Source organism: Mya arenaria, chromosome 2 (assembly GCF_026914265.1).
Source record: "Mya arenaria isolate MELC-2E11 chromosome 2, ASM2691426v1".
In the NCBI taxonomy this organism is placed as follows: domain Eukaryota; kingdom Metazoa; phylum Mollusca; class Bivalvia; order Myida; family Myidae; genus Mya; species Mya arenaria.
In genome coordinates, this window is record NC_069123.1 from 9,761,272 (window position 1) to 9,776,440 (window position 15,169).

The 15,169-nt window shown below is 35.5% G+C and overlaps 1 protein-coding gene across 2 annotated transcripts in view; it reads right to left on the bottom strand.

Annotated features, from left to right (window-relative positions):
• Nucleotides 1–15,169, bottom strand: part of LOC128224244 (acidic mammalian chitinase-like) — a 36,046-nt gene continuing 20,877 nt past the window's right edge. Inside the window, exons 5-10 of one of the 2 annotated variants that reach the window (XM_052934041.1) lie at nt 11,008–11,132; nt 10,571–10,694; nt 4,613–4,798; nt 3,775–3,891; nt 1,412–2,990; nt 1,058–1,195 (exon numbers count right to left, since the gene is read on the bottom strand). In XM_052934041.1, coding sequence (XP_052790001.1) covers nt 1,449–2,990; nt 3,775–3,891; nt 4,613–4,798; nt 10,571–10,694; nt 11,008–11,132 — 2,094 coding nt within the window. In that variant the 3' untranslated portion in view covers nt 1,058–1,195; nt 1,412–1,448. Of the gene's footprint in view, nt 1,196–1,411; nt 2,991–3,774; nt 3,892–4,612; nt 4,799–10,570; nt 10,695–11,007; nt 11,133–15,169 lie in introns of both variants that reach the window. The other variant, XM_052934049.1, reaches the window with a different exon arrangement.

The window sequence follows — 15,169 nt, forward strand, 5'->3', positions numbered from 1 at the left end:
TTCATGTACAAACACTATAATTGGGAATGAGTACATTTACAAAAATAATACACACAGTTTAATTAATAAATAAATAAATCATGTACACATGCGAGAACGAGATTTCTTGACCAGTAATGTTTCATTATTTTACGGTTGACCTCGGATTAGCCACGTTCACGAAACCTGTTCTTGGTTTTGCATCTGGACTGCTTGGTGAAGGAGCTGACAGTGATCTTGACCTTGTCCGCGAGCCCCCGTTGGAACTTCGCTGCGCTGCAGAATTGGTGTTGAACGGAGAAATAATATTAAAAGAGCTTAATCGTGCACCGATCTTCGATCCTTTACCATTTTCTGATTGCGGTTCATTCGAAATCCATGGGCTAAAATCTCGATTTCTGTCTTTCCTTGGCGCAGGTGTCAATTTTGGACCAGGTAATTTCATATTATGCGAGTCAAAGCCCGGTGTTATGATGTAATCGGTAGGAGACGTTTCCACAGGTGGGGATTTGAACCTGTCAAAATCCTTTAATCTTAAATGAGTATTGAACTTGCTTCTAACACCTTGAACATCATTATCTGTCTTCCCATCCATCAATTTAAGAATGCTATCTATGAAGCTGTGCGTTGGCAAATCAGCAGTATTCTGCAAAAGTCTCGAGACATTGTTTGAAACGTTGGAATTTTTGGCTGATTCGTCAAGACTTATGTGTGAGCTTAATTTTGACGAGCCTCCTGTTCCCGTTGTTTGGATAGTCTCAATTTGCAAAAGACTGGTTTCCTTGAGATGGTTCCTACTTACACCTACTCGACTTTCTTTGCCGTGACTAGAGATTTGCTGTGGTCGTGAGAACCTTCCTTGTGATTTTGATGTAATGGGCTGTAACGGAGACAGTTTTGACGGCTGAATGTGTGTGGGTTTACTTGTAAATGTAGGAGGAGTAGTAGAAGATGCAGTCATTTCCGTGCTTGTAGTGAAATCATGTAGGTCAAAATAATTTACAGTGGAAGTTCCCGATACTTCCCAAGTATGCTGCTGAGAGGTAAGGAAGCCTTCAAAGTAGTGGGGATTTGGTGGTAAAGGTTTTTTAAGCTGATCGTGAATAGCATTGAGGAGAGGAGATATTTCTCCAGTACAAAACATTCCAGTGAAATCGTCCATGTCCAATGATGAAAGCATAATGCCACCGGCGGCATTGTATCTCGCCCAGTTAACCTGGAATTAAGATTAATCGTCAGCCTTAAATTGATAAATCATATTTCTCTTTAAGGCAACTTCAACACTAATGTATTCCATTTAGTATAAAGTAGTGAAAGATAATGTGACTAGTTTGTACGAGACGTAGCAACAATTTGGAGAAAACCAACGCACACACAACAAGCAAGAAGCAGACAACGGACCAAAACAGTCCAATACAAGACAAATAAGTACCATGTTTAAATGTACTCAAAAGCAACACACAATCAAGTTAAGCAGATGCCTTCTTTTGATTATTTTTTTCTTGTTGTTGAAGTTGTTTTAGTTTCCTTATTCGTTGCATTCTTTGGCGAATTCTTTGGAGTTGTTGTTTTGTAAATCTTCTTCGGGGTTTAGGGGGTTTCTTTTGTTTGGTATTATCTTTATTTTGTGCAGTAGGGACTTTCGTTGTATCCTTTTTAATCTGTTCTGCATTTTCCGTTTTTATTTTATTGCTAGATGATGCTTTATTTGAATTTATTTTATTATTTATTTGAACGGAAGCCACTTTTGGTTTCACCGTAGAAGCGAAAGTAGGTTGAGTTGAGGTTGTAGGAGCAACAGTTGTAGTTTTCTCCTGAGTTTTGCTTTTCAATTGTTGTTTATTTTTTTGCTGCCTTTGCTTTCTCAATCGTCGCATTCTTTGAATCCTCATTATCCGTCTTCGCCTTTCATTTATTTGGGCGGGACTGTTCTTGGTCTTTGGCTGGGGTTTTTGAGTCGCCTTAGACGTTTTGTCAACAATTTCTACTTTAGCAGCTGGTGTTTTCGTTTGTATCTGTTTTATTGTAGTCATTGTGGTTGTTTTGATGTCTATTCTTTCTCCCGAGCCTAAATTCGTTTTCGCTTTTTTGTTGATTGCTTTTTGTTGTGGTTTTCCCTTTTTTGTAATAGTTTGCTCCGTGGACGTTTTGATACTTGTTTGCGTGGTAGCAATCGTTACCTTTGTTTTGTTGACCGTGGTTATTTGTGATTGCTCCTTAGTAGCAGCTTTTTGTTTTCGATTAGACTTCATCCTTTCGTTTCGTTTCCTCTGCAAAGCCATCTGCCTTCTTCGTTTAATCATTTGTATTCTTTGTTTTCGAGTTAGTTTTCTTCTACGAGGTACAGTATTTTTGGCCTTTGGCGTTGGACCCGCTTTGGCTGGTTTAAATGTTAAGGGAGTTGTTGTTTTAACTAGTGGTTTATTTATAGTTATTGGCGATTGTTTCGTCGTGGTTGTCTGTATTGATTTAGTAGACGGAGCAAGTGCTATTTGTGTTGATGGTAAAGCTGTTGTCATTGGAAGTGTAGGTCGTGTGGTTGTGAGAGATGTAGTTGGTTTTGTTGCTGGTTTTCTTAATCGACGCAAACGCCTCCTTCTGCCTTTCTTACGAGGAGGTTGAACCTTTTTCGTTTGCTTTGGAATGACTTTTTCAGTGTTTTGATTTTGGGGAACGCTTCTTTCTTTATTTAATTTTGGAACAACAGTTAGTTTTTCATCACTATTTTCAAAGTTAGCTATATCTTCAGTAGAGATATCCGTCACAAAGGTGGTTGTATCAAAATCATAAGGCATGGTCATTGTAACAGTATTATTTATTTGGACTCCGATTTCAAACTGTTTTATACGAACTCCCTCTCCCTTTGGCCATAAATTAGTCGGAGCTTTTTTTTCGTCGATTGCAGCTTTCAGCAACGGAAACGCTTCGTTCCCACATTTCTTTCTGAAGTCATCCGTGTCCAATGACCAGAGCATTATCCCGCCTGCCTGGTATGTTGTCGTCCAATTCACCTGGGATTAAAATGACACATAGACACTCACTATATATGCAACATACGTCGCATGTATTGATACACAGCAAGCGTATTCATACAGATTACTTCACAAACAGTAACATCATCATATGGTATACAAAAACATGCATTGAAACACTTTACCAACAAATATTGTTTTACATATTGCGTACTAATGACAATTAGTGCAACTAACAGCAAGCTAAAAATAAAACATGTTACTCTCGTACAAGGACCGAGGACAAATGTTACCACATGCCAAAGACCACAGTTAATACACAAAGAACATTGCAGAGAAATACTCATTAACATAATTTAAAATAGCTATGAGCCTTTGAATCAAACGACATTAAAGATAGATAAAATGAACGAATAGTCGGTGGCAAAAACTGTTTGAAACTTCTCTCATGTTATATGCATGTCTATTCACAGACTGTTGAATATCGGTGTTAGCTCGAATGATATTTCACCATGCGACCAAGGAAAGCATGTTTTTCAAGAGTATGGTAGCTACGAACGGCATAACCGGCATATTAAATTTGACTTTGCTATCATTAAGCAATACTGTCCGGACAGAAAACTATCAGATAGTGAAAATAGCAAAAAAACAAAATTCAAAGCTGTGAAAACAAAAACAGTTAAAATAAACATGACATTTCGCACAAAAGCATTCAAGAGAGACATAGTAAATGCTGCAATTGTTCAAGTAGGTCTCAATGTTATTGTTTAAATTGATATTGATATAACGGAATAATAAAAAAAAAGTCTAGATGCTATGTTACCTTTGCTCTGACACTGTCGGTGTCCTCCCCGGCAATCCACTGGTCCCCGCTGTACCAATAAGCAACCTGACTGACGGGGTCCCACACTCGCGGCGCGTCCATGTACTGGTTACATCGCTGAATATGGTGATTTAAGAAGAGTGAAAAATTGTTTGGTATTTTTTAGCATTAAAGATTTGGGTAATATTTCTCTAAAAATAAGCAATTAGCATACAAAAAACCTATTCGGTAATATGGTAATAAAATGAAAATCAGAAATAAGTTAACAGCTCTTCTCGAATATCTAAATGACACAGTCCATTTGAAATTGTATACATTTCTACACAAACGATTTTTCTTCAAACAGTTACAAGTCCGTGAAAAGATAAGTCGGTGTTAATAAAAAATAATCGGATTAGTGTACAGTAGAAAATCAGAAGTATAGGATGGCATCAGGTAATACGTATTTCTGACGTACATTATGTCGCTCTAATATCGAACAAACTAATATTCCCGCGTATCGGATAAAGCCTTTGGCTTACAGCAGATGTATAGGTGCATTTATATAACGCATTGTACTATAGCAGAACAGCGAGCAAAGGAGCAATCAGTGCATATCACAGTGGTTCTTAAGCTGCAATAAATGAAAACTACAGGGAAAAGCCCAATAGTCAATCATCAACAACTGGATAAGTTATCCAAAGTTATCTATTGGCGGGTTTAAACATAAGAGCAAACTTGATTGGTCACCTATCATTAAAGGATTCATTTGATCATTCTATTAATGGTTAAGCTAATTTTAAGGAAAACTAAAGAAGTAACCAGTTCTGTACAATGCATGCAGAAGCCTAAAACTTACCTCATAGTACGCTAACATGCCAGTCTGCCGTGTGAACTCGCCTTCTACCCCTGGGCCGGTGGTAGGCACGTTATACTCGTGGTGACGGGACCGGCGTAACGTGAACGTCCTGCCGTATGTTGACACGCCGAGGACCAGCTTGCTTGCGTCTGGTACCAGCGACATCCAATGTCTCATTGAAGCGTCCTGAAAAACATGGTTAGTGTGAAGTTGCTGTATATTTAGTGTTTATTGCTTCAAGGACGCCCACCTGAGCCTAGTTATTCGTGCACTGTACCTTCATTTATTGGGAATGGTGGACATACGTTTTAATACGTCTGTTTTCATATACATTGTATAAAAATTTAGTAACCAGACATTTTGGTCGCATCGAAGAAATCGTTCTAACATTATTTTGGATATTTCATATACTTTGGGAAATTTACTTTTGACGTTCTCTTGTAACTGGGATTTTTATAAACAACGTTTCATACTCTTTGGTCTTAAATAAATTTAGATATGAACGCAACCACATGTACATTGATTGTGTGTATTTCATGAAATGTGTAATTTGTTTTTCTTCTACAAAACAGAACATAGTGTTATATTTTAGGCGTTTTCATTTCGATCCTTTTTTCAACCTTGTCTACCCAATTAGTTTGCCAAGTATCTTGACGAAACTTACAATGTTTATGACTATCTCGAAAATGTTACCAGTTTAATCGTTTTACTAGCTTCTGAAAGTTGAGTATATTTAAAATTCGATCAAATTGACATAGCGTACCAGCTAACTGAACTATGAAGTGCTGAAACTAATGTTGTTATAACCTCATATGTTCTTGATTATAAAGTATCTTTGACGGGTATATATTGACTATATATCTTAGCGGTCTTTTTTCACACTGCAAGAGAGGTGAATTTTGCCTCGTGTTATACCTACAACTTATTACCTAAACTTCAAACACTTTTTTTAACGTTGAACCATCAGCTTTGTAAAACATTGTATCACAAGCATGTCATTATTCCTCAAATAATACTCTTTACCATGGAGACATGTTAACCTGCCTTTCTATACGACAAAGTACAGTATCATCTTGTTAACCGTCCCTTCAGTACTTTTAGTGCTTTGATTATGACTTAGTTCAGTATGTGACTTACTGAATCAATAAATATATTAGGCAACGATGGCATACTAATTGATGAACTTATGAGTTACATAGTCGCATTCGGAGCTCCTCGGTCATTTTTATCGAAAACAACCTCAGATTTATGCGGGTACATCAGTTTAAGTATTTCCTAAAAAATTTAATTATATCATTTTTTAAATGTAGTGTTTTAGAGTTGCATTTATTGATCTAAGTTTAAATTGATTGCCATTGAAGTGTTTTATTGCAAACATAATTAAGATATCCAAGATTTAAGTCATTGAGTTTAACTGCTAAATACAATTACTAAGCGATCTACTTGCAGAGGACATAAACGTACTACTTTTTGAGTATGTAAACCGTCCAAATACAACCGTCAGCCAATGAGGTTTTATTCAGTCAATAAGATGACTTCAAGTAATATTTTTATGATTAAGAAGGGCTCGTTTGCTAGCTTCAATGATAGCGCCCATTCTTAATCAATAAAATATAACTTCATTTCAACTATTACGAAGTTGATTTTATAATATCATAAAATTAAGTTTGATATCAATGCATTGTTAGTACATAGCAGTCAAAAGAAGCAAGCAGTAGAATCTGTTTCTACATTGAAATAAGTTGACTATTTCTTTTTACTTCGATGTTCAAATAAGCTTGTCAATTGTGTGTTTGTGTGTGTGTGTGTGTGTGTGTGCGTGTGCGTATGCTTGCGTGTGTGTACGCGTGCGTGTGCGTGTGAAGTGCGTGTGTGCTTGCGTGTGTGTGATCATTTATGTTTTATGATGTCTTGATCAACACTTGATACTATATCCTCCCTTGATAATAATTATGTATGTTTGTCTGGTCTTTACCATGAAATGATTATATTAAATTTGTAAATAGCCAAAGGCAAATTATGTCGCTTGCAAAAATTAAAACTTTGAATTGAAAAAAAAAAATATATTCATTGGCAGTAATGTTTAATTGTGGCGCCTGGTGGCCAGATATAGTTTGGGTATCATTTGAAACAGAAAAAATAAATTGACTCAGTCACGTAGGCCAATAATCAAAATTGAGTGCATAAAATGATTTGTTATGATTGGCTTGTTTAAATAATTGGCATAAATTGGCTGGTATGAAATCATGAACTTTAAATTTATAAGCAACAGCAGTGGTGCGGACCACACTGTACACAGTACCAGTACCCTTGGTGTAGTTGCCTATTCTTCACCAATAATTATTAAAGTTGCAGTTGTTTGGTTAATTTAAGCTGTATTGTTTTCTGTACTTAGAAGAATCATGACAGCAGTAAAATAAAACAAAATGTTTGTGTTTTAAAGCCATTAAACTGACAGTACAATTAGTTATGTTCAGCTCCAAACAGTTATTTTATTGTACTTAGCCAGTCAAGAACATTTGTACAGTCTCACAAAGTTCATTTTTTATTACATTCCACAATACTGAATAGTATTATTCATCGAGGTAACAACTTTAGTAGATGTTAAACTGACAGTTTCGTATAAGTCATACGTCGAATAGTTTATTTTAATACTGACTTTGGTAACATTCTTGTGAAATTTATTATTCGTATTTGAAAAGAATACTGAAATATGGAAAGAGTGTTTAACATCTACTGAAGATGTGACCTCGATGGATAATACTATCCAAAATGACAGTTTCGCAGACGTGTTACGTTGAATAGTTAATTTTAATAATAAGTTGCGAAACGTTCTTGTGAAATGTTTATTCGTATTTGCAAAAAAATACTGAAATATAGGAAGAGTGTAAAACTCATAATAAATATAACCCTACTGTGTGAAATTATTTAGTAATAAAAGGTGACTTATGCCTCACCCGTGAACATTACCAGTGTGCTATTATTTTACGACGATGTTATGTGGATAAAAGTGTTTTAAAGCAAGAGCAATATCATATTATTTTGCGGCATGTTTGTTGATTTGTGACATGTAGTTATATCTGAATTTCATTTGTCTGACCATTTAACGACCTTTAGGACTGGTTACCTACTTTTAGTTATAGTATTATTGGAATACTATTTTTGGCACGATTTATTACTTAAATGCATGACCATGGCTGGCCATGTCGACATGAATATATATATATATATATATATATATATATATATATATATATATATATATATATATATATATATACTATTTATCTACTTCAATTCTTCAAAAATTGTTATGCATTTTTATGATTTACTTCTCTCAGATTCTAAGAATTAGCTGTCTTGTGTGGGGGGGGAGGGGGTGCGTGCGGGCGTGCGTGCGTGTGTGCGTGTGGGTGCGTGTGGAACAGAAATATAAAAAAACAGAGATCTGATCTTTTTTAAGCAATCGTATATGACATTTTTTTTCAAGTCAGGTGTACAAATGTTTGATCATTCCAAGACAAAACTAATGTCAATACAATTCGTGAGAGTGCAGGTTTAAGACCGTTAAATTCTACGGATGTAATTAAGATCGATTGGAAGGCCCAAGAATAGGACCAAAACAAATGCGTGACTTTGTTGTCCCGCTTTATTTACCACGACTCAATTAAGCCATATGTGTAAGCTGACATACATTCATTTTAATTATTCAGAAGAAAGTTGTAAGTCATTAAAATGCCTACTTTGAAAACAAGAAACGCAAGAATCAACTTAAAATGGGTAAACAACAGATTTTTTTTCACCTGTCTAAAAAGGTCGTAAAAACGATCTCGCTACATTAAGAACTTAAAATAAAGTGCTAGCAGGAACTACCGTTAATTTTCGCCCTGGTTTTAAAACGTAAAAAATGATGGCTAATTGTTCTTTCGTTGGCTTGAATGTTTTAAAACAGAAAAGACACAAGTATGGTTTTGCGAATGGGAACTTACACTTGTAGTATATGAGCCGCATCGCGCGATTATGAGCCTTCATACATAGGTATAACAAATAATATAGTCATTTACAAAAAATGCCAAATATATTTATTTAATACATATGTTACTATATATAGTAACACATTTGTACAGGGATTTCGCGATTATTTGCATGACTCAGCGATTATCAGTTTTGCGGCCCGGGCCGAAATTCTATAAAATATGTTTCTGTTAGATTTTTGTTTTAACATTTTTTGACGGGAAAACAAATCTAGATATTACATTGTTTATATAAATTTGTATAACCTTATTTCAATACTAAACTCATGAAACTCCACAGAACGATTTCTGACAAGCACTGACTTACTTAAAGCTGCTTATCTCAAGAACGATTATCGGGTTGTTTTTTTTTAAAGAACAGTGTTTTAATTCATTTTTAGTCACACCAAACTTCACCGTAAAGTTGAATTTTGTATGAATAGGAAAACAACTTATGCAAAAGTTAATAGAACATGGTATGGAGAAAAGGGTAGTAAAATACGCCCAGAATGCACCATTTCGGACCAGAAATTGTACAAATGTTCTTGGGGGGAATAGCCCCAAACCCACCTGCCAACATCTTAAATAACAATAAATTCGGTTCTGAGCAGAGGGCGGTGCGCCAGTCAAAAGTTTACGCTCCGAAGTTACGCTCCCTCTGACGTCTTATTGTAGATCCGCCACTGATTATCTTATAGACAAGAGTTTTTTGTTAAACGAATATATAACAAAATATCATGAACATACCAAAAACATCTGTTTACAATTTCTTGTCGATTCAATCAATTTTGTACATACATTAAAAACAAATAATTGGCGATACGGAAGATTTATATGTGATAAAAAAAGAGATCAATAAAATGATTGTATTCGTTTGTCATCATAAATGAGCTGTTCAATGCTGAGTTGCATAGAACTGTTAAGAGCTGTTAATGTGTTTGTGGTCTGGAATGTCTTTGCAAATATTGCCTACGGCCACCATATTTCAAGTTTTGTCAAATAATAGAAGATTATCTGTTTTAATTGGGTTTATTTACGTTCAGGCTCAACTGTTTCATCGTTACTTCATCACGCATTCGGAACACCTCGGCCATTTTCCATCGAAAACAACTCGGATGTATGGCGGCTCATCGTTTAAAATAGTTCGTAAAAATTTAAATAATAGAATTAATCAATATTAAAGTGTTTGAACGTTTATTTTGTATTACTAAATTTAAATTGATTGCCAATGAAGTGTATTATTGCATAAATGATTTAGATTCCCAAGAGTAACATAATTAAATTTAACTTCTATATTTAAATTACGCGATCTACTTGCAGCGTAATTAAACTATTAAGATTTCTGACATTGTAAACCGTCCATATACATCCGAGGTTGTTTTCGATGGAAAATGACCGAGGATATCCGAATGCTTCTTCACAAGTTGTAAACAATTTAAGCGACCGGGCCTCAGTTTTACAAGTAACGTCATCCAACTGGTACTGGTGTCGTGTTTGAAAGGCCCAGAGAACCTTCCCCCTGGTGATGTTAAAACCCACAACCTCTGTGGTAAGAAGCGAACACATCTACTACCAGATCACATTTACCCTCCAAGATTACTCTCACATCCCGTATAAGTTATGTTGAAGTTAAATCGTCATCGCTCAGTTAAAGATTTAAGTGACAATGGCTGGTATTCAATGTTTATCTTAGTTGGATCTAATAACGATGTAGCTAATCGGATTACCTGTTTTCAATAACTGATCAACAGAGTGAATGAAGTCAAAGATGTACGACCATAAAATCATGAGGGTTCAAATACCGGTAAATGTTGAGAAGGAAATTACCATGTTGCCTTCAGTGGCGAAATTCATCATGGTGAGTAAAAAACAACAGTCACGCATGACTGGTATAGTTGTTCCAGTACCCATGGAAGTCTTAAGGGTTTCAATGAGAGCGACTTACCACATTGATTTCAGTAGCGGGCCCAAACTCGTCCTGTCGGGGATACAGCTGTGATGGGTGACCGGTATAGTTGTCCCAGGCCCCGTGTAGGTCATACGCAAACACGTTCAGGAAGTCTGTATACCTGAAGTGTGAGACAAAATGGAGGTGAGAATGGAGTACAGTGTGTGTGTGGGGGGGGGGGGGTATAATAGATGCATGTGAAAAATGAACTACAGTCGAACCCCGTTGGCTCAAACTCGTTTGGCTCGAAAGCTTGTTCGCTCGAACTGGATGTAAGGGACCGATTTTTTTATATTAAAAATAAGTACTACCACTTGGCTCGAGGCACGAGGTGTTTTCGCCGGTCCCTGGGAGTTCGAACCAACGAGGTTTGCTTGTAGTTTAATCTACAAAAATCACCTAACTTAGCTATAAGTATCCAGGCTGCCACTCACCTGGTGAGATTGTCCACCTCATAAGCGGTGTCTATGACGTCAATGCTGGCGGACACCCCGGCTGTGAGGAGCAGAGGCGGCAACCCTGACTTTTTGCTCTCAGCATCAAACGCCATCCGTACTTCCTGTAACGAGGAGCGTCTTATTCAGAATTTAGCTCAAATGTAATATGAGGAACAATAGCATGTGCAGTGAAACTACAGCATTATGGTTTCTATTTAGATGTATTTAAGAATTAAAGCTGCACTCTCACAGATTTATTGTTTTGACATTTGTTATTTATTTCTATTTTTAGTCTTGGTATGAGCTCATTTTGCCTAAATGTCTGGAAACCAGTGATATAATCTGCTGACAAAAGAGCATATCGCAGTTTCCTATTTACGTTTATGCTTTATAACTAAAAGCGGAAATAACGCTTTAAGAAAAATGAATAATTTCGGTTGTTTTCCAAACAATTGAGATCTGTTCTGTTGTAACTTATCTTGCATGACTGAATATTAGCGATTGATGCCCAAATCATCTAATTCTGCGACAATATATAAATAAAGGGTTCCAAACTGTTAATCTGTGAGAGTGCAGCTTTAAGATTTCTTGCTTAATCCAAAATCATATTTCCTATAAGTCTACAACCAACCGCTGGGGTCAGCCCGAGGATTTAAACAAATTCAAGAAAGACACCCAGCTGATGTTACATAGCGAAATATCTGAGATCTTCAGAGACTGGCATTTGTGTTAACCAAACACTGTATAAGTCTATAACTTTTATAGAAATTTTGAGCAAACTTTGAGTAAGAACCTTCGCCAAATGTCAAAGAGGTAAGACAATAAGAGAGTTTTAAACTTTTTTTTCTTTTTCTGACTTATCAATGAGCACCGCGTGAAGACCAATTTCGACACAAGGACTCTTATTGAATAGCTGTATTGGGTTTCCCCTATGTAGTTGATGCCACACACTATATATCTATACACCATTCGTCTATGCTTTAATGCCATCAATTTGCAATAGGAACTCCTCGGCCATTTTCCATCAAAAACAACCTCGGATGTATATGGTCGGTTTACAATGTCAGAATTCTTTACACAACTACGCTGAAAGTAGATCGCGTAGTAATTCCAACATAGCAGACTTCACCCTTGGGAATCTTAATGATTTATGCAATAATACACTTCAATTGCAATCAATTCAAACTTAGCAATACAAAATAAACGTTAAAACACTACCATTCATTAATTATATTATTAAGATACTACGAACTACTTCTACTGATGTACCGGCAAACGTTCGGGGTAGTTTCGATCAAAAATGGCCGTGGTGTTCCGAATGATCTATTTGTTTCAAGAATGTTTAAAATCAGTTTTTAGGAAAAAGCAATGAAGCTACAAGGGAAGATTTTAAGTAATGAGCAAAGTTTAAGGATCATTTAATGAAACAAAACAGGTTACGAAACAATACATCTTGCACGTGCTATTCATACAAGTGCAAGTAACAGTTGACATTAAAGGTGCTAGACAACCGATGGTCCAAAAATCGGCATAAGCGTTAAAGCTGCACTCTCACAGATATACCATTTTTACAACTTTTTTTTATTTTTTGTCTTGGAAAGAGCATTTGTTTGCATAAATATCTGCAAACCAATGATATAAGATTACTGACAAAAAATCAGATCGTAGATTTTCATATTTCCGTTCGAAAATTAATGTTTTATGGCTTAAACCGTTAACGGTTTTAAGAAAAATGCATAAAACCTCATTTTTGGAACTTAAATATAAAAATCTGCGATCTAATATTTTGTCAGCAGTCTTATATATCTGGTTTCCATGGATTTTCGCCAAAAATGGCTCGTTCCAAGACAAAAAAATAAAAAAAAGTTGTCAAAACGTTCAATCTGTTAGAGTGCAGTTATAATTCCACAAAACAAGCCTAGAAGTGTCAATCACAGCTAATATGAGGCCGATATCACATCATTTTACATTATTAAAATAATGTTTTGTCGCTGTCTCAGCTGAGTTTACACGTTTAAAAATAGCGCAAAATGGTTTCCCAATTTAAAGTGTGTACATTTAGCACGTGAATAATACAGACTCATATGACGACGTTATTTTGAATTAACTGGGATGTCCAATTTCTTATTAAGCTACACAAAAAAATGCGAAAGTAGTATATGTCAAAAGTGATGTGATACATCAGTAAGTAAGATTCAATGCGTTGTACCCAGTGCTATCAAATTTATGTAAGTTTTTTGACAATTTTCTCTCTTTTTTTGTTTTTGTATCATCCGGTCCTTTTAAAGACGATTTTTAACTGAAATATTTTCTAATTCATGCACTTTTACCGTCTACATAATATCACAGAAGTATTTTTAAATAATTTTCAGAATTTTGGTAAGTTAAACGTATTTTTTGGTAAACCTATCTTTAAACAGAGATTTTTTATTCCTTGCACTCTGACTGTCTGTACATTCTCACAGAAACATTTTACAACTAATTTACACATTTTTGGTATGTGGTTTTCAGTTTTGATATTTTTTTTGATAATCTAAGTTAAAAAAAATCTAAGCTAATGGAAACTACCGTTCGCCCTTAACGAGGCATCTCATACATTTTCTGACTAAAGTAGGTCACATTTTTGGTGGCATATGTTCTGCATAACACGCTTTTTAACTCTTGTACAAGGTACACATATTTTGATGACGTAGCACTCAATAAGCAGTACATGCTTTCACATATCCGTTTAAGTAGCGTTTCGGAACCTCTTTAGTGTTGACCAAGCACGATGTACGTACAGAAGGCGGTAACAATAATTAACCGAGAACACGGATAAAAAGTCAGAGGAAAATTAGTGCTTGGAAGAAGAGACCTTTTCCGCAAACTTCAGCTTAGTACACTGTGCTAAATGAAATAACTAACACATTTCTAGGTGAGATATACGGTGCAAATGAAAAATCGTTAGGTGTGAAAGGTAATAATAAAATTAGTCTAGACCAAGAATATCTCGACTTCACAAAGGCCTCCATATAGCAAAAGATCGTCTGTTCAGCAAAGGTGTCCATGTAGCAAAATGCTCCTGGAATCGTACGAGCGATTTCTACCCTGGGGTAGTAACACATTGCAGAATATCTCCCCTAAGGTACGATATTGCTCTTAGGATTATTAATGTAACGACCACCAGATGAACCTAAACAAGAACGTATAGAACTGTTTTATTGATTTGTGTTTTGATTTTGATTCAGGGTGTTAAACATAGTACTTACTTTTTATGTGTTTAATTGCGTTCTTTAAAAATGAATGGCAATAAATATCAAATCAAAAGCGATCTTTGTACCACGAACTCAAGGCTTTCTTTGTTTCACATTTAATTATGTCACAAGTGCGGAGACATGTTTAAATCACGAGAAAAGGTTTAATAACAGAGTCAGGTTTTTGAGTTGGTAAAATGAAAAAGTTTCCCAGTTGGTTAAACAAAATAGTTTAGCAGTTGGTAAAAAAGAATAGTTTAGCAGTTGGTAAAAAGTTTACCAATTGGTAAAAGAAAGTGTTAACCAGTTGGTACAAACCTTTACCAGTTGGTCAAAAATAAATAATTTACCAGTTGGTTGAAAATAGTTTACCAATAGGTACAAATACAAAGAGTAAAGTATAAATACAACTGAAACTTTAACACGTACAAAACGTGTTTCACCACGTTCCAAGTGTCTAGCACGATGTGTGTACTTCTACAAGATATATGTACTTCTAGTAATGCTTAACATGATTTACTTAAGGAATGAATGCGGGTTTGATGTCATTATCGGGGTATGAACGCAATTGGGCTGGTCAAAGTGTGTTGAGTCCGAAGGACTCCACGCGTACTTTGACCAGCCCAATTGCGTTCATATCCCCGATAATGACATCAACCCCGCAATTCATTACTTATATTTACACCATTGGTTCATTATTTCATTCAATAATTGTTAAAAAAATACTTCATTTAATTTAAGAAAACATTTCACTTGTTCTTTCTTACCCATTCTGTTAATAGAACGACCCGAGTATAACCGGAAACATTTTTTTCATATGACGTCACAATAACGCGGGAAAAGATCAACCACTTGAAATCACTTATAAACGTAAAATTGAAACACTTATGGCAACAATACATTTAAATTATAATAAATTAACACTT